Below are 24,949 nucleotides of genomic sequence, written 5' to 3' on the forward strand. Positions count from 1 at the left end.
CAGCGTCACCCGTAACAGTTAATCGGTGATCAGTGGTGAAAGGGTTAACTAGGGGGCAATCAAGGGGTTAAAACATTTATTAGGTAGTATATGGGGGTCCCTGTCGCTATAAAACGCTGATGGCGAACCTAAATATTTACCTCCCTAACTAGCGTCACCAGCGACACTAATACAGTGATCAGAAAAATGATCGCTTAGTGACACTGGTGACAGGGGGTGATCAAGGGGTTAAAACTTTATTAGGGGGGGTTAGGGGGGTATCCTAGACCTAAAGGGGGCTAACAGTAACTGCCCTACCACGCTAACTGTCACAAACTGACACCATGCAGTAATCAGAAAAAAAAAAAAAAAACTGCTTGGTGTCAGTGTGACAGGGGGAGGGGTGGAGGGGAGGATCGGGGGTGTAATGTATGCCTGGCGTGTTCTACTGTATGTGTGTGTTTGTGTAACTCACATTCCAGTCTTCTCTCCTCGGCGCCGGAACGGAAAATACCGAGCCGAGGAGAGATGAAATGCTAAACAGCAGCAAAGGAATGATTTGATTGGCCGGCGGCGATCGCGAGGGGGGGGCCACGAACGGATGGTCTCCCCCTCATCTCTGATCGCCGCTGGTCAGAAGCAGACCACCTCGGGCACCGGGGGGGGGGTCCGATCAGACCCCCCGCCCGCGGGAGGCAGATCACGTATATGTACGTGATTCTGCCTGCCCGTGCCACCTTGCCGACGTACATCAGTGTGAGGCGGTCCTTAAGTGGTTAATACCTCCAAATGTGATATAGGCAGCAGACCATGAGTTTGCATCCATCAGTTCTGGACTGGCAATCTGTCTGTGAGGAGGACAGAGGACAAGCACAGCCTGGCTCGCTCTGGTCTCTCTCCCACAGTCCTGCCGCCCACACAGCCAGTTCTAAGAGGAGTTGGGTGACGATCTCCACAGTCTCTCAAACCCCCCCTCGTAACAGCCTGTGTGCAACAGTGAGCTGAGGAGAAAAGCTCTGGGGACCGGGACTCAGAACACGTGTCTGTCTCCTCTCTTGCCAGTGAAGTGAAGCGAGTGACACAGGGCGGCTGGGGATGACATCAGCGGGAGGAGGGAAAAGACGGCGCGGCTTACTTCGGCTCCTTTCGGATCCGGACTCAGGGGCAGAGCATGGCGTGGCACAGCACGACGATGACGTCATCAAAGAAAATCGATTTTATTAAAGTTGTAGCATCGATGCCACATCGTGGACTGCCGAATCCCGATGCATCGATGTTACGATTAATTTCAACACCCCTAACATACAGTATCATAAGAGTTGATCATTTTTATTTGAACAGTCTTAAAATTGTACATCATTGAACCCAATTCAACAAGACACACATGTAACAATGCATCTTAAAAGCTACACCTCCGTGTTCATTTTCATTATGTTGCCTGTCTAATATTCTGAATAATGAGAACACCATTTTCTAAAAGTACATTTATAGCAACAATATTAGAGAAACAAACAGAGGTATTTGGAGTTCATCCCTATTCTGCATTTAAAACAAGTAGAACATACATTGCACTGTGTTGCATCCAAACTGCAGTGTATAATATAGATAAACAAATGTATGTAATCAATTAATGACCTAATACTTACAGTGGGCCTCAGGTCAGGGCTACCCTGTGTTGCTCCTGCTATTTACCTTTAGCTTGTGAGTGCTTTGCCTCTACTGATAGATATAACCCTCTTATAGAGTATAGGAATCCAAGTACAGTGAAACAACAAAGCAACAGTCTGTTGTACCTGACAAAGCCTAGCAATGCTCTGGAAGCCATTCTAGACTCTATTGGGAGAGTTAGCATATTTTTGCCACCAAAGTAACTGGAGGAAATCCATTTTATTTTCTCTGGACATCATAGGCTCACAGTTCATTTCTGCCAGATTCTACTTTCACGTCAGAAACTTTGGAGATATATTCCATAGCGGGGCATGCCATTTTGACATGCTGTACAAAGCATCAGCCACAGAAAGGTTTCAGTTGAGTGTAGTGCTGGTGTATTCCATGACCTGACTGTTTACAATTTTTCTAAGGTAGATGGTTTTCTTTCTATCCTTATCCAACTACCTTTTATTCCTTGCTTTAATAGATCTATCCAGCGGACCCTACTCCTAAAACAGTGTAGTTTTCCATTTCCAAAGTTATTTTAGTGTAGCTGCCAACATGCAATACAGTGTACATATGATACAATAATGTGAAAATAAATATCAAATAACACTACTGCAAATATGAACAAAATATCAATAAATAAGTGAAGTCAATAAAGTAAATAAATTTAAAAAAAGTCCTCTCAGATGTATTTTTCTCTAGTGACCATAATTCTGATAGGAAATTGTGGGGTTTTTAATTTTCCAGCAGCTGCATTAGGACATAGGGTGTCTATAGCGTAGAGCAGTGGTTCTCAACTCCTGTCCTCAGGACCCACTAACAGGCCAGGTTTGCAAGATAACTGAACTTCATCACAGGTGATCTCATTTGCTGCTCAGTGATTGTTGTATTCTAGTCTGCATCTCCCCAAGGTAATACATAAAATCTGGCCTGTTAGTGGGTCCTGAGGACAGGAGTTGAGAACCACTGGCATAGAGTATAATTATATTTGAAAATTAGAAATATAATTTTTTGAGCTGCTTTCCTATATTGTATATGTTGCTCTAAAGTGGTGCGTTGTTTGATCAGATGTATGCTTACACCTGTTCAAACAGATTGCTTACCCTAGATAAGATCAGTCCAGTGGCAAACACTTGGTTCACTTATATCGCTTTATATAGAAATAGTAATGTTTTTGAATTCATGATTCTTTCCCATTTTAACTTGGTAATGTACATAATAAGGGATTAAGTGCTGAAGACATTCATTTAGAAAGATTTAGTTTATTTTGAAAATTTGGGACACATGGCAACCTCCCTCGCCATTCATGTGTTTGGCCTCTCCTTCTGTGCACAGATATTAGAAAGTCTTCCCTCACTTGTAGATAAAGTGCACAGTTTCTGGAGACTTGTCATCCCATAACTTGACAAGGAAGATTGGGAGGAAGCCACAGATCATTTATTTCCTTCTGTGGTAAGTGATAGAGACAGGCTAATAGAATGAGGTCTGGCTGAATGGACAGCAGAACATAAGGACTGAAGGTCTGTTAGGTTGCCATTAATAAAGAAATGGATATCCTCAGCCTAGATTGCATCTGTCCTCATATTGCAAGTCATTTGTGTAACAATAAACAAAGAAGTCCATGTCTTTCTTGAAGTTGGGCTTTGATTTTGTGGCTCAATGCTGTGTTTAATTGTGAGACCGAACTACTACATACAGTCAATCACCTCTGATGTGGGCTATGGGTAAACTATGGGTAAACTAGAAATACAGTATGTAACTACATTGCATTCTGCTAGTTCTTATTCATGTATAGGACTGACCATCTCTGCCACATTCAGTTATGTGTTTGAATAACTAGTTACAAGTACTAACGAGGAGGAGACACTTCTATGGTCTTGTGTATTTATGTCAGCTAGTGCTTCTGCATTTATGAGCTTATGCTGAGAAAATAACGGAGTTGTATTAATGTTGAGAGGAAATGAATCAATGAATATACTTGATTTTGCTTACTACATTGCTGTTTTTCTTGACTTTGGAGATCCCATGTCTAACAGAGGATTACCAGATTTGAAACATGGCATCATTTAGTTGTAGTGAGGCCCCTATGAATGTCAAACAGTATGTGGATAGATTAGCAAACTCTGTTGTTATACCCCTAATTTACACATTTGAAAGAACAACATTTGATTTCTTTCTACATTCCATACCCTTGTATGCCCTTGCTCCTATCCCTCCCCTCTCCTATACCGCTACTTTTTTCTCTAGTCCTCCTTTTCTCTGCTGGTACCTAGTCTTGTTAATGCCAATATATACTTGAGTACAGTTCATTAAGGTTAGCTTTGTGACGCATTTGCTTTTCACCTCATTCACCTTATAGTCTTTACCGGGGATGCAACTTGTACTTATTAATTTATGTGTGTTATGTATGTACAGCTGGAGACTGCCCTTTATTGTCCCTAACCTTGTACCATGTTATTTATGTATGTGAAAACCCAATACAAATACTTTTGAAAAGAAAAAAAAAACTAAAAAAATGTAACTACACAAACATGGAGGTATTTAAAACATCAAACTAGTCTGCAGAGGCACCTGATTTGTCCCCAGTCAGTTTAATTTAGTAGTTTGTGAATATATATGCAGCTTGAAATGCTGAATAATTGACTGCCCATTTGATACAGACTTCAAAAACATAAAATGAATGTTTTGATCCAAATGAAGGCATCATCTCTTAATTGTATTTAATCTGCTTATCCTGATCCAAATGAAGGCATCATCTCTTACTTTTATTAAATCTGCTTATTTCAAATCAATTTGAATTGTAATAATTTGCCCTAGGTACTGTGGGGTCAATTCACTAAGAGTTAAATAACGGCAATAAAATGCAGTAAAATAACGCATGCGGTAAATCAGTTGCGAAATTTCAATTCACTAAGAATTTTGCTTTAAATACCGAATGCGGTATTTATTCGATTTAGCAGTAATTACCGCATTTAGTAAATACAGTAATTTACGGCATTGAGCTGGTTGCTTAAGGAGCAAGTTGGGCAGCCAGCCTTAACGAATGATTCATCAGCTCTCAGCTGAATGTAAATAAAAATGCAGACAATTTAAAATGATGAAAAAAAAATGCATGGGGTCTCCCCCCAAAATCCATACCCCCCATATCCAGTGCCTTCTCCGAGCATGCAGCCTGGCAGGTCAGGAAAGGGGGGGGTTACGAGCGAGCGCCCCCCCCCCCGAACCATACCAGGCCACATGCCCTCAACATGGGGGGGTGGGTCCTTTGGGGCAGAGGGCATGTGGTTTTGGTATGGTTCGGGGGGGCACTCGCTTGCCCCCCCTCTTTCCTGCCAGGCTGCATGCTCGGATAAGGGTCTGGTATGGATTTTGGGGGGCACCCCACGTCATTTTTTGTTTTTTTAATTGTGGCGTGGGGTATCCCTTAAAATCCATACCACGCACAAAGGGCCTGGTATGCTTTGGGGTGGACCGGAAACCCCGCGTTTTTTCATTTTTAATTGTCGGCATGTTTTTTTTTACATTTAGCTGTCAGTGGGGAACCCCCACGCTATTTTTTGGCAAATACTGCACGTGATACCGCCAGCAAAATCCTGGTGGTAAATATTGCATGGTTTTTTACTCTCTGGTCCTTTAAACGTTGGTGAATTGACCCCTATATGTTTTTATTCAAAGCATGTTTATAATCAATAAACTGCTAATTCAGGTTCTACTAGTGTTCTACCAGGTTCTATCAGTTTTATATTCTCTTATATTTTAGTAAAATTGCAGCTGGCAAACCAATGCAAGTGAAAATGTCTGGAATTGAATACATGAATGATGACCCAGCAATGGTGGATGTCCTTTATGCAAAAGTCGAAATGAAGGATCGATCAGAAAGGTTAGTATTGCAAAGTTTAGTTTGAATCTCATGTTACTTTTACTGTTGCATGCCTGAAAATAAACGTAAATCCACTAATATTTGTCAACAGTTATGATATCAACATAGAAAAGTTGTTTTAGCCTGTGAGCCAGGTATAGCCTAGAATGCCTCCAATATTCTTCCCCATTGTTAAGTTTTGTCTAATAATAAGCAGACCTGTTGATTGTCTGCATCAGTGTTTTTCTTAGACCACTTTGCTGGGTTCTCCAACTGGCTGATTCTGATGTGACACCCAACAGCCCTGCATCCATAGCACATGTAGTTCTTTTTCCCACCTGTGCATTGCCTTAGCTGCCCCCCCCCCTTATATGAGCAAAGAAGCAGCATGATTGTATTCCTCGGGGAAGCAAGCTGGTAATGATGTCTACAGAAGTCATTCTTATTCTTGGTTCATAGCCTAAAGCATCTTCTCTATATAGATAGATATATAGTGGAGCTTCTAGGGATATTTTGGTGGACATCTGTGAGGTGAGCACCAAGCTACACCTTCCTTTCACCTGCTTCCTGTTTTCACAACCACAGCTTACTTTTATGCCCCGTACACACGGTCGGACTTTGTTCGGACATTCCGACAACAAAATCCTCTGATTTTTTCCGACGGATGTTGGCTCAAACTTGTTTTGACTACACACGGTCGCACAAAGTTGTCGGAATTTCCGATCGACAACCTCGCGGTCACGTACACCACGTACGACGAGACTAGAAAAGGCCGGTTCAGAACCAAGCGCGGCACCCTTTGGGCTCCTTTTGCTAATCTCGTGTTAGTAAAAGTTTGAGAGACGATTCGCGCTTTTTCAGACTCGTGGCTTTCAGATCGTTTTCTGCCGTTCAGTTTGTGCTTGTGGGTTTGTATCTGCTCTTCAGTGCGTGCAGTCAGTTCGTATTGGAGTTTTCTGTGCGATCTTGTCCGCTCGTTGCTGTTTTTCAGGTCGCTCTTCACAGGCCTTGCTGTTCTTCAGTGCGTTCTGTTACTTCGTTCTGAGCAGCCGACCATTTTCTAGCCATGTTTCGTATGCGTACTCCTCGTACAGTTCGTGCTGTGCGGGGGCTTGGTGTTGGGGTCCTGACCTTGACACAAGTCCAGTCCATGAACAGGGTGAGGAGGAGTTCATGGACCAAGAATTGGTTGCTTTAGCGTGACCAGTTCTGTCATATGCCTTTGCTCCGTGAGATCCGTGAGAATAATCCTGATGATTTCAGGAATTTTCTCAGGATGACGGACCCCGTATTTCACCGTTTGTTGGCTTCGCTGACCCCCTATATCAGCAGGCAGGATACCTGCATAAGGCAAGGCATCACTCCGGAGCAGAGGCTCATCGCTACCCTGCGGTATTTGGCCACAGGGAGAAGCCTGCAGGACCTCAAGTTCTCGACAGCCATCTCCCCCCAGGCTCTTCTTTGTGGACATTTACTGCTTGTGTTTGTTTTAGCTGACCCTGACAGAAATGTGTGGAGTCCAGAAAATGTCGTGATTGTGTAACCTTACAAAGCACTGTTGGGTGTTATTTACTAAATGCAAAGACACTTTTCACTACAAGTGCACTTGCAACTGCACTGAAACTGCACTTGTAGTGCAAAGAGGATTTGCCCTTAGGAAATAACCCCCATTTTCTCATCAAACAACAATTACATCACCCCAAAAGTGTTGTAGTGTTGAGACAATAATCCACACATTCTTGATTAACAATCTTTTTAATACCTGCACAATCACATGTGCATTTACCAAAGGTTTTTCTGACAAACCGACATGTTTGTTGTATAACAATTTTTGTGGTGTCATTATCCAAAATCAAAATGTTCATTTTATAGAAAACAGGCCTGTGCAAAACCAACAAGAAAAGACACAAATCTTGATCTTACAAAGTTCACATTTGGTAGAACTTGAAGGCAATATCAGACATGAGTATTTAGGAACTGTGTTTGATATTGCGTTCAGATGGGGGGAAATCACCCCTGGAAAAGCCAAATTTGGAAGATGCACACCAATTTCCCAATGTCAACATGTGCTATCTGCCATCAGGGGGGATCAAAGGACGTGTTTTTGGGGAGAAAGCCCTTCCTCACTGTTACTTTATTATTGAGGAAGGGGTTGCACCCCCAAAACGCGTCCATTGATCTCCCGTGATGGCAGATAGCACATGTTGGCACACTGTGTGCATCCTCCAAATTTGGCTTTTGGAAAAATCACAAAAACATTTCGCACATTGTAGCAGACAAAAGAAGAAAGTGATTTTGAGGGGCTTTAAACTCGCCCCAAAACATCAATGATGTTTTTATATTTTGGAATAACATCATTGATTGCTTGATGTTTTCCAATTGTAAATTACACCCCATGATCTCCCCGATCACGATCTGGGCACTTTCGGATGTGAAAGGATCTTCATCCACAACCTCACGATCACCTAAAAAGAGAGGAAACCCAAAATAAATTAGGTCTAAAAAAAATGCCGCCATCCATCTCTTATCTGAGCCTGTGGTCGCAGACACTCACCTGTTGTGGTGACTACTTCCACCACGTCTTCATCCTCCTGCTCATCTTGTGTTGGGTGGATTTCCCCTTCTTCCAGAGGTTGGGGGGCTCTGGTCTCCTCGGATGAGGGGTGTCCTCCGAGTCTTTTCTCCCCTATGTAAAACAAAAATGGTATAATTAGCACACAGATATTTGATGGCAGAACTCTAAAGATGAAACATTGCTTGGAAGTGGGGTACAATTGTCTATTTTAGCAGAGTTCCAAGATGTAGCTTTTTTAGTGTCCTTTGTCAACCTGCAATACTTTACCTGTTTTGTACAAGCTTTACAGATGGAGACCCCCCTATAGTATACACTGGAGCACCTGTGTGGCCCCCTAATAAAAATGGTGTTCTTGTGTCCCACACTAGTGCTCCAGTGTCCAGATGTGAAAACAGCTGCTCAGTGTCCTCTCCTTACACACAATCTAGTTTGCATTTCATTCTAGTAACAAAGCCATCTACACAACCCAATTCTTTGAAGACAAGTATAGGGCCTCAAAATGGTGGCCAAATGCATATGGGCTAAACAATGGTATTTTATAGTCCGAAAAAAAAATGTGTGATCCGAACGAATAATATGCCCATGAACATGAAAGTTGCCATTTTAAACTGTACAACAGTTCCTAAAAGCACATGGAGCAGCACGGACGTAATAAACACAAGAACAATAGGAACACAGCACAACTACTTACTTTTTTGCAGCACTCTCCGGATCTTTCTGTACTGCTCATGTTCTCGTAATTTCAGGTCCGACCACCGCTTCCTGAGCTGATCTTTCGATCGTTGTACCCCGAATTTCCGGTGCAGACTCCTGACCACTTTCGCCATGATCTTGGCCTTTCGGACATTGTGGTTGGGGTAAAGCCCATACTTTCCATCATAGTCGGACTTCTTCAGGATGTCCACCATTTCCAACATCTCCCCAAAGGACATATTTGAGTCCTTTAATCTCCTTCTGGATCGGGACATTTCAGGCTCCGGCCTTTCCTCCTCCTCCTCCTCCTTGCTGTAATTAGCACGATCCTGCTGTCTATCCGCCATGTGCTCTTCCTCCACTGCGCTGAACAAAAAGGGGCGGGGAATAGAATAGAACGAACGTCAGGGGCGGGCGGAGTTATACGCATGCGCAGTGTGTATAAATCGTAACGCGCGCGTCTTACGTACGATCTGTGAGCGGAGGAAGGAGCATCGGAGACGCCGATCGTGCTAACGAAGGTAGGATCTAAACTTGGGCCTATACTGCTTCGAAGTGGAAGCCTATATTGTAACAAGATTAGGGGAGTTTGGCCTGACATTAGGGTTTGTCTTGTGTTGTGTCTTGCAGAGAAAATGGATGAGTTCAACGACCACAATTTCCTGCCCCTGTTTATTGACAAGTACAGAGAGCTGCCCTGTCTGTGACAGGTCAGACACCCCCACTATAACCACAAACAGAAGAGGCAGGCAGCGCTGGAGAAACTGCTGGAGTTGGTGAAGCCGGTGGTCCCCACAGCAACCATCCCTTATTTAAAAGCTAAAATTGGTGGCCTGAGGAGCACTTATCTTAGGGAGCGCAAGAAGGTCACAGATTCCCAGAGGTCCGGAGCTGCAGCAGATGACGTTTATGTCCCCAGGCTGTGGTACTATGAGAGACTGCGATTTCTGTCAGACCAGACTGAAGTCAGGGAATCCCTCTCCACTCTTCCTTCCACGCTTCCTTCCATACCAGCTGAGGCTTCGGATGTCCAACCTGGGCCTTCCAGCCAGGAAGAAGTGGAGGAGCCCAGCTGGAGTCAGGTATAGCATTCTTCTACAGATTTCTGGGCAATAAATAAATGATGTTTACTAGATGTTATTATTGATCACTAATTGCTGCTTGAAAGTGTTTTACATATCAATACACAGTAGTGGGCACCCAAAATTGGGACAAGAATGAAAAATGCTGGGCTCAGAAGGATAGTCTGTTATATTTGTTAACATTGAATTTGCAGCAGTCAGGAGTTGAAAATTGTGTGTGATTGATGAAAACAATACTAAAACTATGTCCCTTTTTCATACACAGGAAGACCTCAGCCAGGAGGAGGCTGTGGAATGTGGCAGTCAGGAGGAGGCGGGGATTAGTGGCAGCCAGGAGGAGGCGGGGCTAAGTGTCAGCCAAGAGAAGCCAGGGACAAGTCGCAGCCTGACTGAGTCTCAGGTCCCTCCCCTCCGCCTGCCATATAAAAGGGCCAGGAAGGCCACTCCCAGTCCTGTGCAGGATTCAGCGTACAGGCTGATCCAGGAGGCTTCGGCGTCCCTCCAAGCCTTCCCCAGTCCTGAAGAGGCCTTTGCCTGCATGGCTGCCACCAAATTGCAGGGCATGCAGGAGGGCCAACGCAAGATTTCTGAGGACCTGATTTATAAAGTCCTTCGTAAGGGGTTGAGTGGGGAACTGACACCCAAGACGGATGTCATGGAGAGGGACGATCCTCCTCCTCCTCCTCCTCCTGCTGCCACAGCTCCACCACCACAGCCAAAGGCTGGAAGGAAGCGTGGAAGGAAGACCAAAGAGTGATTGCCCTGGGTTCAGTCTGGTCTGACAGAAGATGCAGTCTCTCGTATGACCACAGCCTGGGGACACAGATGTCATCTGCTGCTTTCCGGATCTCTGGGACTTCTGGACCAGACTGCCCTCCCTTAGATATGGACTCCTCAGGCCACCAATTTTGCTTTTAAATAATTGATGTCTGCCCTGGGGGTCCAAGGCTTCGCCCACTTCTGCAGTTTCTCCAGCGTTGCCTCCCTCTTTGTTTATAGTTGTGACCCCTTAATAAAATATTTTTAGGTAAATTCTACTCTCCTGTGTGTGTTTTCATCCAAAAAGGACAGTTTGTTGGTGAGTATTCAGGTACATTTCTAAAGTACAATGTGAAATTAACAAGGGACAACAACACCAAACAATCTCCTCATACAGATTAAATAGAACAACATATCAATGGTGTTGTGGGAACTTGTCACAAAAAACACACAAACATTTTCGGGAATACAAATCAAAATCACCAAAAAAAAAAATAAAAAGAGAAACACAAAAAAAGATTCTACATTAAAGTAAAAAAAAAAAAAAAAAAAAAAGAAATATGTTGTCAGATGTGAGAAATCAAAATATATTGAGGGAATCCCGATAAATAGTAACGAAAAAAGTTTGTGAGAAGTGTGTGTGAATATGAGCATCAAAACGACTTAATTCTTGTCACATTATAAAGAAGAAGAGAGTGCGCTGTATTAAACCATTTTGAACATTGCAGCGTGACGAAAGTGCTTTATCCATTACGAACGCTAAGTTTACCAGAACGAGCTGTCCCGTGTCGGAATTTCTTCTGAGCATGCGTGGCACTTTGTGCGTCGGAACAGGCCACACACGGTCGGAATTGACGCGATCGGATTTTGTTGTCGGAAAATTTTATCTCCTGCTGTCCAACTTTGTGTGTCGGAAAATCCGATGGAAAATGTCCGATGGCGCCCACACACGGTCGGAATTTCCGACAACACGCTCCGATCGGACAATGTCCATCGGAAAATCCGACCGTGTGTACGGGGCATTACAGGTACAGGACGAGGGTTAGGCTCTGAAACAGATGTTCCCCAATATGGCGGTTAAGATGTAAACTGGTTAAGTGGTGAAGTGGTGAATATGCGAGGACTAGTGTATTTGTGTGTATGTGTGAGCATGCGCCAGGTAAAGGACAGTTTTTCTGAGATTGTTTGCTCTCAGATCTCTGAATTTATATCCAGCCTTTTCCTTGTTTAGACAGAGAACATACTTACTTGAAAAAGTATTCATACCCCTTGAAATTTTCCACATTTTGTCATGTTACAGCCAAAAATGTAAATGGATTTTATGTGATAGACCAGCACAAAGTGGCACATGTTTGTGAAGAGGAAGGAAAATGATAAATAGTTTTCAACATTTTTTACAAATAAATATCTGAAAAGTGTGGCGTGCATTTGTATTCAGCTACCTTTACTCCGATACCCCTACGTAAAATCTAGTGGAACCAATTGCCTTCAGAAGTCACCTAATTAGTAAATAGAGTCCACCTGTTTGTAATTTAGTCTCAGTATAAATACAGCTGCTCTGTGAAGCCATCAGAGGTTTGTTAGAGAACCTTAGTGAACAAACAGCATCATGAAGGCCAAGGAACACACCAGAAAGGTCAGGGATAAAGTTGTGAAGAAGTTTAAAGCAGGGTTAGCTTATATAAAAAATATCCCAAGCTTTGAACATCTCATGGAGCTCTGTTCAATACATAATCCGAAAATGAAAAGAGTATGGCACAACTGCAAACCTACCAACACATGGCCGTCCACCTAAACTGACAGGTTGGGCAAGGAGAGCATTAATCAGAGAAGCAGCCAAGAGGCCCATGGTAACTCTGGAGGAGCTTCAGAGATCTACAGCTCAGGTGGGAGAATCTGTCCACTGAACTATTAGTGGTGCACTCCACAAATCTGGCCTTTATGGAAGAATGGAAGAGTGGCAAGAAGAAAGCCATTGTTGACATGTGTGGGACACGGTAAACATGTGGAAGAAGATGCTCTGGTCAGATAAGACCAAAATTTAACTTTTTGGTCTAAAAGCAAAACGCTATGTGTGGTGAAAAAGTAACACTGCACATCACCCTGAACACACCATCCCCACTGTGAAACATGGTGGTGGCGAATGATTTTCTTTAGCAGGGACAGGGTAGCTGGTCAGAGTTGATGGGAAGGTTGATTAATCCAAATACAGGGCAATCTTATAAGAAAACCTGTTAGAGTCTGCAAAAGACTTGAGACTGTGGCGGAGGTTCACCTTCGAGCAGTACAATGACCTTAAACATACAGTCAGAGCTACATTGGAATGGTTTAGTTCAGTGGTTCTCAACCTGGGGGACGGGACCCCCTACCTAGGGGGTCGAATGACAATTTGCCAGGGGTCACCGAATCCAGGGCTGTCCCTGGAGCCTGTGGCCATCCACTCATCCTCTTTGCAGCTGCCCATTCAGTTTACGGCATGGCTGGGGGGGGGGGGGGGGGGGGTTGGCAGAGACTAGAGTTCAGCTGACTGGTGAGAAATGTGAAGTGGGAGGGGCTGGAGGAGACCCTATCTCCTAATTTCGACATAGTTGTCACTGCTGCGAGACACCACAGAGCTGGAGTCACAGTGAAGCCGGAAACATAGTAAGTAACACTACCTGTGATTAGAGTTCCCATTAAAAGTTCCCACTACAGTTCTTAGATCAGCAGATGACCTTGATCAAGAACACTTAAGTTGGCTGATCAGAACTCCCCCAGCACTGCCACTGATCCCACCCCCCACCAGCACTGCCACTCATCCCAACTACCCGCCAGCACTGCCACTCATCCCATTCCCCCCCACCAAGGAATAAGAAAAGAAAATACATGGAAGGGAGAGGAAAAGAGGGGGAGGAACAAAGAAAAAGGGAGAGAAAGAATAAGATAAAGAACAAGAAGGATGAGACGAGAGAGAAATGGGAGGAAAAAACAAGAAATTAGGATAGAGAGAGATAAAATGCAAAGAAAGGAGAACAAAGAGAGAGTGGTACATCCTAAAATGTACCATAAGGGTTTTTAATACTGTACGAGTGGAAGGAACTCAGGGAGCGCTAAATGTCCTTGGGTTAGGGGCACAAATTACTTGTCTTGCCTTGGGTGCTGAAAACCCATGCTATGAAAATTTTACTGTTAGGGGTCCCCACAACTTCGGAAATTTTATCAAGGGGTCACGGCACTAGAAGGTTGAGGACCACTGGTTTAGATCAAAGCATATTCATGTGTCAGAATGGTCCAGTTAAAGTCCAGACCTAAATCCAATTGTGAATCTGTGGCAAGACTTGAAAATTGCTGCTCACAGACGCTCTCCTTCCATTCTGACAGAGCTTGAGCTATTTTGCAAAGGAGAATGGGCAAATGTCCCTCTCTAGATGTGCAAAGCTGGTAGAGACATTCCCAAAAAGACTTGCAGCTGTAATTGCAGCAAAAGGTGGTTCTACAAAGTAATTATTCAAGGGGGCTGAATACAAATGCACGCCACACTTTTTAGATATTTATTTGTAAGAGAATTTGAAAACCATTTATCATTTTCCTTCCACTTCCCAATTATGTGCCACTTTGTGTTGGTCTTACACATAAAATCACAATAAAATACATTTATGTTTTTGGAACATGCCAAAATGTGGAAAATTTCAAGGGGTATGAATACTTTTTAAAGGCACTGTAGGTACAATGTTCTTTATAAAATTACAGAGACGTTTCTTTCCATTACTATTTCTTGCTTTTTCCATTAGTACTCTTGCTACCCCTATCAGTTTTTAATTTTTTTTAAATACCTGGTGAATATTGTATTGTATCACAGTAACCTGTACAGAGTAGATGTGCACAGACCACTAACTTTTGGGAATACTCGAAACCTATCTGGCTTTTTAGAGCAATTAACATGACAGTTAATGAGATCTGTTTTAGCTAACCTGGGACTTTAGGCAAGAGAAATGTAAACCCAACACCTCAGATTAGACTGTTGTACTTCCAAAAAGCTGGCATCTGTCTTGGCCAGACAATCGTGGCTACAGGTTTTATTTTAACTTAAGATACGGCTATCATGTTCGTGGCAAGAATAAAGTCCTTTCAGGGAAGACCATTGATTGCAATTTTTTTAAGATGTTTTGAGTAAAGGCTTTTCTTGTTTGTATATGTACTCTTTGAACTTGCATTAAACTACTTAAGACATTCAGCACATTTTATGTTTGATAGTTAAAAGCACTAATGATATTGATTTTATTTTAATTTTATAATGCCTATAACATTTTTCACCCCTTGGACATTTTCATGTTTTATTGTCATAGAGCATTGAATTACAGTGGATCTGTTATAAATTAATTGAAGTTTACACAGATCAACAAAAATAGAATATGTTAGTAGAGTGCAAAAAAGTAGGAACCCTTATAAAGTACCCGTATTAATCGCATATAACATGCACAGGTGTATAACATGCACCTTCATTTTAAGAGGGAGGTTTTAGGAAAAAAATTTTTTTTAAATAAACAACTTTGAATTAAAATAAAAGTCAGGGTCAGTGGCCATCTGCAGCCTCCCCATTTGCCATCAATGCAACATGATCAATGCCCATCTGAAGCCCATCTCCCATCATTGCAGCCTGATCAATGCCCATCTGCAGCCTCAATGCAGCCTGATCAATGCCCATCTGCAGCCTGATCAATGTCCATCTGCAGCCTCAATGCAGCCTGATCAATGCCCATCTGCAGCCTCAGTGCAGCCTGATCAATGCCCATCTGCAGCCTCAATGCAGCCTGATCAATGCCCATCTGCAGCCTCAATGCAGCCTGATCAATGCCCATCTGCAGCCTGATCAATGCTCATCTGCAGCCTCAATGCAACCTGATCAATGCCCATCTGTAGCCTGATCAATGCCCATCTGCAGCCTCAATGCAGCCTGATCAATGCCCATCTGCAGCCTGATCAATGTCCATCTGCAGCCTCAATGCAGCCTGATCAATGCCCATCTGCAGCCTCAATGCAGCCTGATCAATGCCCATCTGCAGCCTCAATGCAGCCTGATCAATGCCCATCTGCAGCCTCAATGCAGCCTGATCAATGCCCATCTGCAGCCTGATCAATGCTCATCTGCAGCCTCAATGCAACCTGATCAATGCCCATCTGCAGCCTCAATGCAACCTGATCAATGCCCATCTGCAGCCTCAATGCAACCTGATCAATGCCCATCTGCAGCCTCAATGCAGACTTATCAATGCCCATCAGCAGCCTCAATGCATCCTGATCAATGCCCATCTGCAGCCCATCTTCCATCAATGCAGCCTGATTAATGCCCATTTTTAGCCTCAATGCTCATCTGCAGCCTCACCATCTCTCATCAATGCAGTCTGAACAGTTCAGGAAATCACAGAGCCATCATCTCCTGTTTAATCGGCTCTTACTCGGCTCTCAATCGGCAGTCACACACACAGTCCCGTCTCTGCCATCGACATTGGACCAGCTCCTGTAATAGACACTGCACTAATGCCGTTGATGAAGGTGGGACTGTGTGTGTGACATGAGAGCCGAGTAAACAGGAGATGATGGCTTAGTGAATTCCGGCAGCGCTCGTCCCCCTCCTTCCTCTCTGAGGTCCACTATCGGCGTATAACACGCATCGGTGATTTGCCCCTTTTTTTTAGGGGGAAAAGGTGCGTGTTATACGCCGATAAATACGGTACTCATCTCCCAACTGGGAACATAGTAGTAAAAATGTTTAAGCTTTTTCCATTCTGTTCAATAATTGGCTGGATCTGGGCTTAAAGTTAATTACAAAAAAAAATGACTGCATAGGTATACATACCCCTCAGTGGCTGTTGGTGCTCCAAATTTTTTGGGGGGCGCAAACAAACTGAAAAACTGTTAGTAATGCAGGGCTGTAAACAGCTATTTATGAGGTGATTATGTATCATTATTACTAGATAAAACTGTGCCCATCATATGCAGCCCCACTGTGCCCATCAATTTCAGCCTCCCTGTGACCATCAATTTCAGCTTCCCTGCGCCCATCAATTGCAGCCTCATTGTGCCTCACTGTACCCATCATATGCAGCCTCACTGTGCCCATTACAGTAGGCCAATCACATCCACATTTCAAGTAAAATAAAATAAAACCACTTAACATAAGGTGTCCTCATCAGAGCCCCCTTTTACATAGAATGTCCCAATCAGAGTTCCCTTTTACAGCAGGTGCCCCATTTTAAATCAGGTGTCCCAATCGGAGTCCCCCTTTACAACAGGTGTCCACATCAGCATCCCCCTATAGATCAGCTATCCCAATCAGGGTCCCCCTTTACAACAGGTGCCCCCCTTTACATCAGATGTCCCCATCAGAGTCCCCCTTTACATCAGATGTCCCCACCAGAGTCCCCCTTTACATCAGATGTCCCCAACAGAGTCCCCCTTTACATCAGATATCCCCACCAGAGTCCCCCTTTACATCAGATGTCCCCACCAGAGTCCCCCTTTACATCAGATGTCACCATCAGAGCCTCCCTTTACATTAGATGTCCCCATTAGAGTCCCCCTTTACAGCAGATGTCACCATCAGCGTCCTCCTTCACATTAGATGTCCCCATCAGAGTCCTCCTTTACATCAGAAAAGAAAACCTAGTGCACAAGGCACGGTATGACCCCTCGAGACTTTAATTGACAGACCAAATGTAATAGAAAAAGTCAATATTTATTAGACAAAATTGGAAAAAGATAAATACAAAGACATGTAAATATCAAAATTTAAAATATTGAACAAGATTAAAATACATGAAAAGCATGAGACTTAGCTGCTCTGAGTACATATGGTGGGCTAGGATAGCCATATATGACGCCTGACATATTTTGGACGGAATTGTCCTTCTTCAAAGGCTTGTGTCACATACAAAGATATGTAGTTTTTCTATAATATAGACAAATCACATATTAGTACAGAAAGTCAATAAGATACGCATAATTATACCTTGCTGTTAAAGTCGCATATGCGACCCCAAAAAATATTTACATTAAACCAACATGTGTGAATTCAAAAAGATGCCCCCTCTTGTTTTTGCGACAGCATTGCAACATAGTGGCCTACTTTCCATCTTTTTGGCCCCTCCCTGAGCTGGTTCCATCTGGCTATATATGCCTTCTGATCTCCACATGTGCTCATCGTTGGCCAACCGCTATTGTAAGTACATTTGGTGCATCTTTTTGAATTCAGACATGTTGGTTTAATGTAAATATTTTTTGGGGTTGCATATGCGACTTAAACAGCAAGGCATAATTATGCGTATCTTATTGACTTTTTGTACTAATATATGATTTGTCTATATTATAGAAACACTACATATCTTTGTATGTGACACAAGCCTTTGAAGAAGGACAATTCCTTCCAAAGCATGTCAGGCGTCATATATGGCATTTGTCTATGCTAGCCCACCATATATACCCAGGGCAGCTAAGTCTCATGCTTTTCATGTATTTTAATCTTGTTCAATATTTTATATTTTGATATTTACATGTCTTTGTATTTAACTTTTTCCAATTTTGTCAATATTTTTCTATATTTAATGAATTGGACCGACCAAATGTTTTTGCACTGAATGCCAACCCCCTTTATATCCTTTACATTAGATGTCACCATCAAAGTCCTCCTTTACATTCAATGTCACCATCAGAGCCCCCCTTTACATTAGATGTCACCATCAGAATCCCCCTTTACATTAGATGTCCCCATCAGAGTCCCCCTTTACATTAGATGTCCCTATCAGAGTCTCCCTTTACATTAGATGTCATCAGAGTCCTCCTTTACAGCAGATGTCACCATCAGAGTCCCCCTTTAAATCACATGTTCCTATCAGAGCCCCCCTTTACATTAGATGTCCCCATCAGAGCCCCCCTTTGCAGCAGATGTCCCCCCTCTCCCCCCTCGTACTCACAACTCTCACAGAAAGTCGCCTGTCATTCACCTTCGGACCTGCGGGGATGAGTCAGAAAAACCGGAAGAGAAGGCACTGGACCCGCCAATCATATACCGCAGCAGGGAAAAATGCTATAGAGGGAGTGTTCAGGGCACAGAGCTCAGGGCCCGAGGACTTTCTAAAGAAAGCCAATAGAGCTTCTTGTTTGCAATCACGTGATTGCAAACATGTTATGCTTCCCATAGCAGCTGTGTGTCTCGCGCACTGCACACACTTAAAGGGCCATTTTTTAAAATTCATTTTGTTTATTTATTTCAGTGATTGCAGCATGTCATGCTTCCCATACACCTGTGTGTCTGGCATCCCGCACACACTTAAAGGGCCAGTATTTTTTTTCATTGAAGAGTAGCTTGGGGGGGGGGCGAGAGGTTATGAAAAGCCTTACTGCTCACTCTTTGCTAGAGGCTACTGCACATTATTATTGCTCACACATTGGTTGCTGCACATCCTTACCGCTCCCTCTCACTGATTGGTTGCTAGAGGTTACTGCACATCATTACCACTCGCTGATTGGTTGCTAGAGGTTACTGCACATCATTACCGCTCACCCATTGGTTGCTAGAGCTTACTGCAAATTATTACTGCTCCCACTCACTATTTGGTTACTAGAGGTTACTGCACACCATTACCACTCACTGATTGGTTCACAGAGGTTAATGCACATCATTACTGCTCACCCATTGGTTGTTAGAGGTTACTACACATCATTACCACTCACTGATTGGATGCTAGTGGTTACAGCACATCATTATTGCTCACCCATTGGTTGCTAGAGGTTACAGCAAATCCTTATTGCTCCTGCTCACTAATTGGTTGCTAGAGGTTACTGCACATAATTACTGCTCACCCAGCGGTTGCTAGAGGTTACTACTCATCATTACCACTCACTGACTGGTTGCTAGAGGTTACTGCACATAATTACCCCTCACTGATTGGTTGCTGGAGATTACTGCACATCATTACTGTTAACTGATTTATTGCTAGAGATTACTGCACATAATTACTATTCACTGATTGATTGCTAGATAGATTATGCCACAAGCTCACACAGCAGTCCCCTTAACAAAGTAGAAGTGTTGTCTTGCATCGCTGGTACGAGCAGACAGGAAGGGGGGGGGAGAAGACCAGAGGAGACACAGGAGACAGATAGCAAGGCTGCGTATGATGGATTCACGTAAACTGACCACAGTGTCAGGGCTCAGTGGCCATGATATACCATGGTCAGTTTGCAGAGGGGAGGGCATAGCCAGGCAGGATCAGACAGGTTTTTTAGGTGTTGCAGGGGGCCAATTGACACAGCACAAGCACAGTGCTGTATAACATGCTTTAAGGGAACAGGATCTGTTTTTTTTGGGGGGGGGGGAGGGTTAACAAACCTTTTAACTCAGCAGAACAAACTAGCTCATTCGGATTGCTAATCTCAAAACATACCAGCTGCTTGCTCATCCATGCCGACCAGTGTATGTACAGACATTCCTAGTAATGTTAATAGCAAGCAAACATCAGCGCAGCCAAGTACATGTTCTTTTTCACATTGTAACTTTCGTACCACCGGTGTTCTGCCAAAAAAGTTCCCCTCGGCGGATAATGACCCCCCTGTACTGCGCAGGTGCAGCGCTTGCGCAGTAGGAAGAACAAGGGAGCCGCCGAAAAGAGCCGAAGTTGAACACCTGAGTCAGCTGTACACGGTGCCTGCGTGCCAAGACTACTGTAAGAAAAACAGTTTGTAACAGGCCCCTCGCGGGCTCGCTACGCTCGCCACGCTTTGGGCACGGCCTTGCTGCCCTCGGCATATTAATATTCTAACTCTATGTCCACTTGGATGGTGGGGCTTTAACGTGGACTTAGGGCAGAATGTAGTGCACAGGCGCCGTGTAGAGCTGATGATCAGGTTCATCTTCGGCTATTTTCGGCGGCTCCGTAGTCGTTCATACTGCGCAAGCGCATGCGCAGTACAGGGGGGTCATTATCCACCGGGGGAACTTTCTCGGCAAGACACCGGCTTTCCTTATCTTTGCTGCCTTAGGAATGTCATTATCTCCTCTATGCGATCCTCCTTCACTCCTCCGTTCTCTGCCACTGCTTGTCAGTGTGTCTCTCCACTTGGCCAGCTCTGCTGTCAGGCATGAACACCTCCAATCACTGCTTCTCTTTCCCTTCAGCTACAGCTGCACTATGAGCCAGGGAGCGATTGTTAGAATGTTGGGCCCCACAACAATGACAGGGCCCAGGGCAGCTGCCCCATTTGGCACGCCTTAAAGAGGGCCCTGATTGTAAGTGAATATTTTCATGTTCAACCTCTAATTTTCTATTGGATTACCATCTAGACTCTGATTTGGCCATTCCAGGACATTAACATTATTGTTGATACAGCCAGATGTTAGGCTCCTTCAGGGTTGCCACAGGTGTCTTGGCTTTCCTAACTAGTGTCCTTGCATGTTCACTCAGTTTTGGTGCACAGCCATGTCTTGCCAATGTATAGCTGTGCTATACTCTTTCCATTTCTTAGTTATTGATTTAACTGTACCCCAAAGGAATATTTAGTGTCTTGGAAATTGGAATGCATCCATCATCTGACTTGCACTTTACAATCTCCTTTTCATGGTGTTGCTTGAGGTGTTCTTTTGTCCTTATGGTACTGGTTATTCTATGATACTGGATCATAAGAATTTAGACCTTCCAGATACATCTGTGTTTTTATTACAATGACTACAAACCCCTTGACCACACACAACGCAACACCCAACTATGTGCTACACAATGGCTGTACAAGTGTGAAGGTGCCCTTAAATGTTTCAGGTTATTTTTTTAATGTATAGGACTCAGAATACAGGGGTTAACTCTTATATGCTAACAAAAAGAATGAACCCTATGGAAGGAAGATCAAGATACTTGCAAAGTTATTTATGTGAGCAAGTCTACTCAGTTTACTTCTATAAATGTAGGTAAATAATTGCAGCTAGGTTCCTCTAGGTTTATGCTTAAGGCAGGACACCAGACCAGTTAGAAGGTCAAGATTGTGAAAACAGTATTTCAGAGTTAGGCGGTGACAGCAAGCAACATAAGACTATCAGGGGGAACAGCCATTCAGCAGAGAGGATTTGTCTTCCCTTTTACTAAGCTGTAGAGCTGTAGAGGGAGAAGTAGTGCCCTGTCTGACCTCACAGCTAACCTTAGACAGCACCTAGGAAGATGGAACAAAGTACTACATGTACAGTAAAATCTTGGTTTGGGAGTAACTTTGTTTGATAGAGTTTTGCAAGACAAGCTAAATGTTTTAATAAATTTTGACTTGATATACAAGCGATGTCTTGATTTACAAGTAGCGTCATGTCACAACTGAGTATAAAAGAGAAGAGAGGTACCTCTAAGTGTAGCAATACAGTTACATTTAATAAAGGTACAACATTTAGAAACTCACATGGTTGATGATTAAAACAGGCACATCTAAGTATGCAGGCATCCGAGGTAAAGCTGTCCACATAGACCATCCTCCTCACCGCCATGATTGATTTAGTCCCTTCCACACTGCGCTCCATGAGTGTTTTAAGCCTTACTTTCAGATCGCTCTACTGCAGGGTAGTCTTCCTGGTCACAATTGCAGACTGACAGTGGTGAGAGTCGGTTGTTCGGGGGATGGTCTATGTGGACTGCTTTACCCCGGATGCCTGCATACTTAGATGTGCCTCTTTTAATCATCAACCACGTGAGTTGCTAAATATTGTACTTTCATTAAATGTAACCATCAAAATGGCAAATATAAAATTTAGTGCTAAATTACGAATAAATTGATACTGTGCTCTCTCATAAACAGTTTGCTTGTGTAACGTACCGTCATACGTTACACAAACAACCTGTTGGGAACGATCAGCACGCCACCTCGATACCGGCCGCCGTTACCCGTTTGTTATTGCTATTTTAGAGTAGCGCCCTATAAGCGCCTTCATATTATGAGTACCCACTGTGGGGTTTTTATTGTGGTTTTAATAAATGCTTAGTACATACTGCACCATGAAGTTCTCTCTGTGTTAATATACCGAGGTTATAAGCGGGACTGCTGAGAGGAACAGAGGCACAAGTGTAATCCATCCAGGATCCTGCATATACTACCGAACCCATAGAGGTTCTAAGGCGTATTCTGACCAAGCCTAATAGCAAGGTCACACGCCCTAAGGTGAGGGGCTATCGCCTGGGTGGGGGGGAGCACTTGTATGAGCACATAGCACTTTACCTTGTGTTCACTGAATCGCATGGATGTATTTTGGAATATTTATGGACTACTAATCTGATTATTGCACAAAGCACCACAGCACCAAATCGCGTGGATGCAGCACTGAATCGCGTGGATGCAGCACTGAATCGCATGAATGATTTTTTTGAATATTTATCTATTGTTTGAACATTGCACAAGCACTTTGGAATATTTATTTATCATTATTTGGACATTGCACAGGCATATTGGAGCACTTTATATATTTATTGAAGTATCGCATATAAGTACATATTAACAACAGATTTTATATTTTGGGTGTTTTATACATATATTTCACATGTTATGAGAGAGCACAGTATCAATTTATTCGTAGTTTAGCACTAAATTTTTTTATTTGCCATTTTGATAGCGCAGCTTACTTATAACTTGGTTTGATTATTTGCATGGTTTATGAGACATGTTTAATGTTAGCAGCTGATCATTTGTAGGATACACCAGTTCGGAGACCATATTTGGTCTGTTAATACTTGGAGGCTCACAGGACTATAGACTATTAAATGTAACCATATTGCTACACTTAGAGACGCCTCTCTTCTCTTTTATACTCTGTAGCTCCTGCTGTATTTTGCTTCTAATCCCCTTGTAGAGGCTGCCATTTGTGAATGGACATTTTATGGTTACATAACCTATCACATTGCTATAATCTTTTTATATGGACTATAAACTGAAGGACTTATGAGTAAATAGTTGTGGAATGGATCATTTGGGTTTCCATTATTTCTTTTGGGGAAATTCACTTTGATATACAAGTGCTTTGGATTACAAGCATGCTTCTGGAACAAAATATGCTCGCAATCCAAGGTTTTACTGTATTTTGTTCCCTGGGGAACATAGCACATTAATAATAAACCTGAAGTGCGATTTCTTCTTTAAAGGGAATGTATAGTATTTTTATTAAGCAGTGCACTAAAAATAACTTTTTTTCTGAACCATACACCTGATATACTGCAGAAAAAAAGTAAATGGATTGATGGGTGCACGTTACCATACTAATTCCCTGTACACACGATAGGATTTTCCGACAACAATTGTTGGATGTGAGCTTGTTGTCAGAAAGTCCGATCGTGTGTATGTTCCATAGAACATTTGTTGTTGGAATTTCCGACAACAAATGATTGAGAGCAGGTTGTCAAATTTTCCAACAAAACTTGTTGTCGGAAATTCCGATCTTGTGTACATAAGTCTGACGCACAAAAGTCCATGCATGCTCAGAATCAAGCAGAAGAGCCGCACTGGCTATTGAACTTCATTTTTCTTGGCTCATCGTATGTGTTGTATGTCGCCGCGTTCTTGACGTTCGGAATTTCCGACAACATTTGTGTGACCGTGTGTATGCAAGACAAGTTTGAGCCAACATCCTTCGGGAAAAAAATCCACGGTTTTGTTGTTTGAAAATCCTATCGTGTGTATAGGGCATAAGACTGGGGGTGCTTTTATAAAACTATTTTGAAAGGCAAAAATACAGGCACTGATAGGTTAATAAGGCACCACATCCCTAATAGAACATACAAAAATACCAAAGAAAAAGAATAGGACTTTATGGTGTTGCATATCTCAGAAATAAGACAATAGTGAAAGTTTAAAAAAAGATCTTTTATTGGATTACATGGTAAAAAGGCATTTTGATAAAGCCCCGAAAAGTTAAAAACAACAATAGGTATATCTTATGCCAGGCACAAATCTGCTTTTAATCCACTTGACATAACAATATCAAGAATAATGCATGATGATGGATTACAGATCCATAATAAGACAAGTGGGTCAAGGTAAAATAAAATTTCTACGCGTTTTGCTGGTGGAGCTTCACTAGGAGAATTTTATGTGTCCAAGCATATAATACTAGAGGGAGCCCCCATAACCACCGAAGAAAAGGGGGGGATACACATAGCCAGACTGTCTCCCCATCAACAGTATCACCACTTCTGGAATGTGTGGTATTATAATTTAGCAGTTTTCTGAACCATACACATGATATACTGCAGAGTAAATGGGTTTATGGGTGCAATGTTAATATTTTAGGACTGAGGGTGGTTTTAGAAAACTATTTAGAAAACAATAAAAACAAACAAAAAAAAAACACTT

At 42.9% G+C, this 24,949-nt stretch overlaps 1 protein-coding gene across 1 annotated transcript in view; it reads left to right on the plus strand.

Annotated features, from left to right (window-relative positions):
* Positions 1-24,949, plus strand: part of ASCC1 (activating signal cointegrator 1 complex subunit 1) — a 441,223-nt gene that overhangs the window by 173,943 nt on the left and 242,331 nt on the right. The window contains exon 7 of the mRNA XM_073596562.1: positions 5,396-5,515. Coding sequence (XP_073452663.1) covers positions 5,396-5,515 — 120 coding nt within the window. The remainder of the gene's footprint in view (positions 1-5,395; positions 5,516-24,949) is intronic.

The sequence above is a fragment of the Aquarana catesbeiana genome, linkage group LG08 (genome assembly GCF_042186555.1).
Source record: "Aquarana catesbeiana isolate 2022-GZ linkage group LG08, ASM4218655v1, whole genome shotgun sequence".
In the NCBI taxonomy this organism is placed as follows: Eukaryota; Metazoa; Chordata; class Amphibia; order Anura; family Ranidae; genus Aquarana; species Aquarana catesbeiana.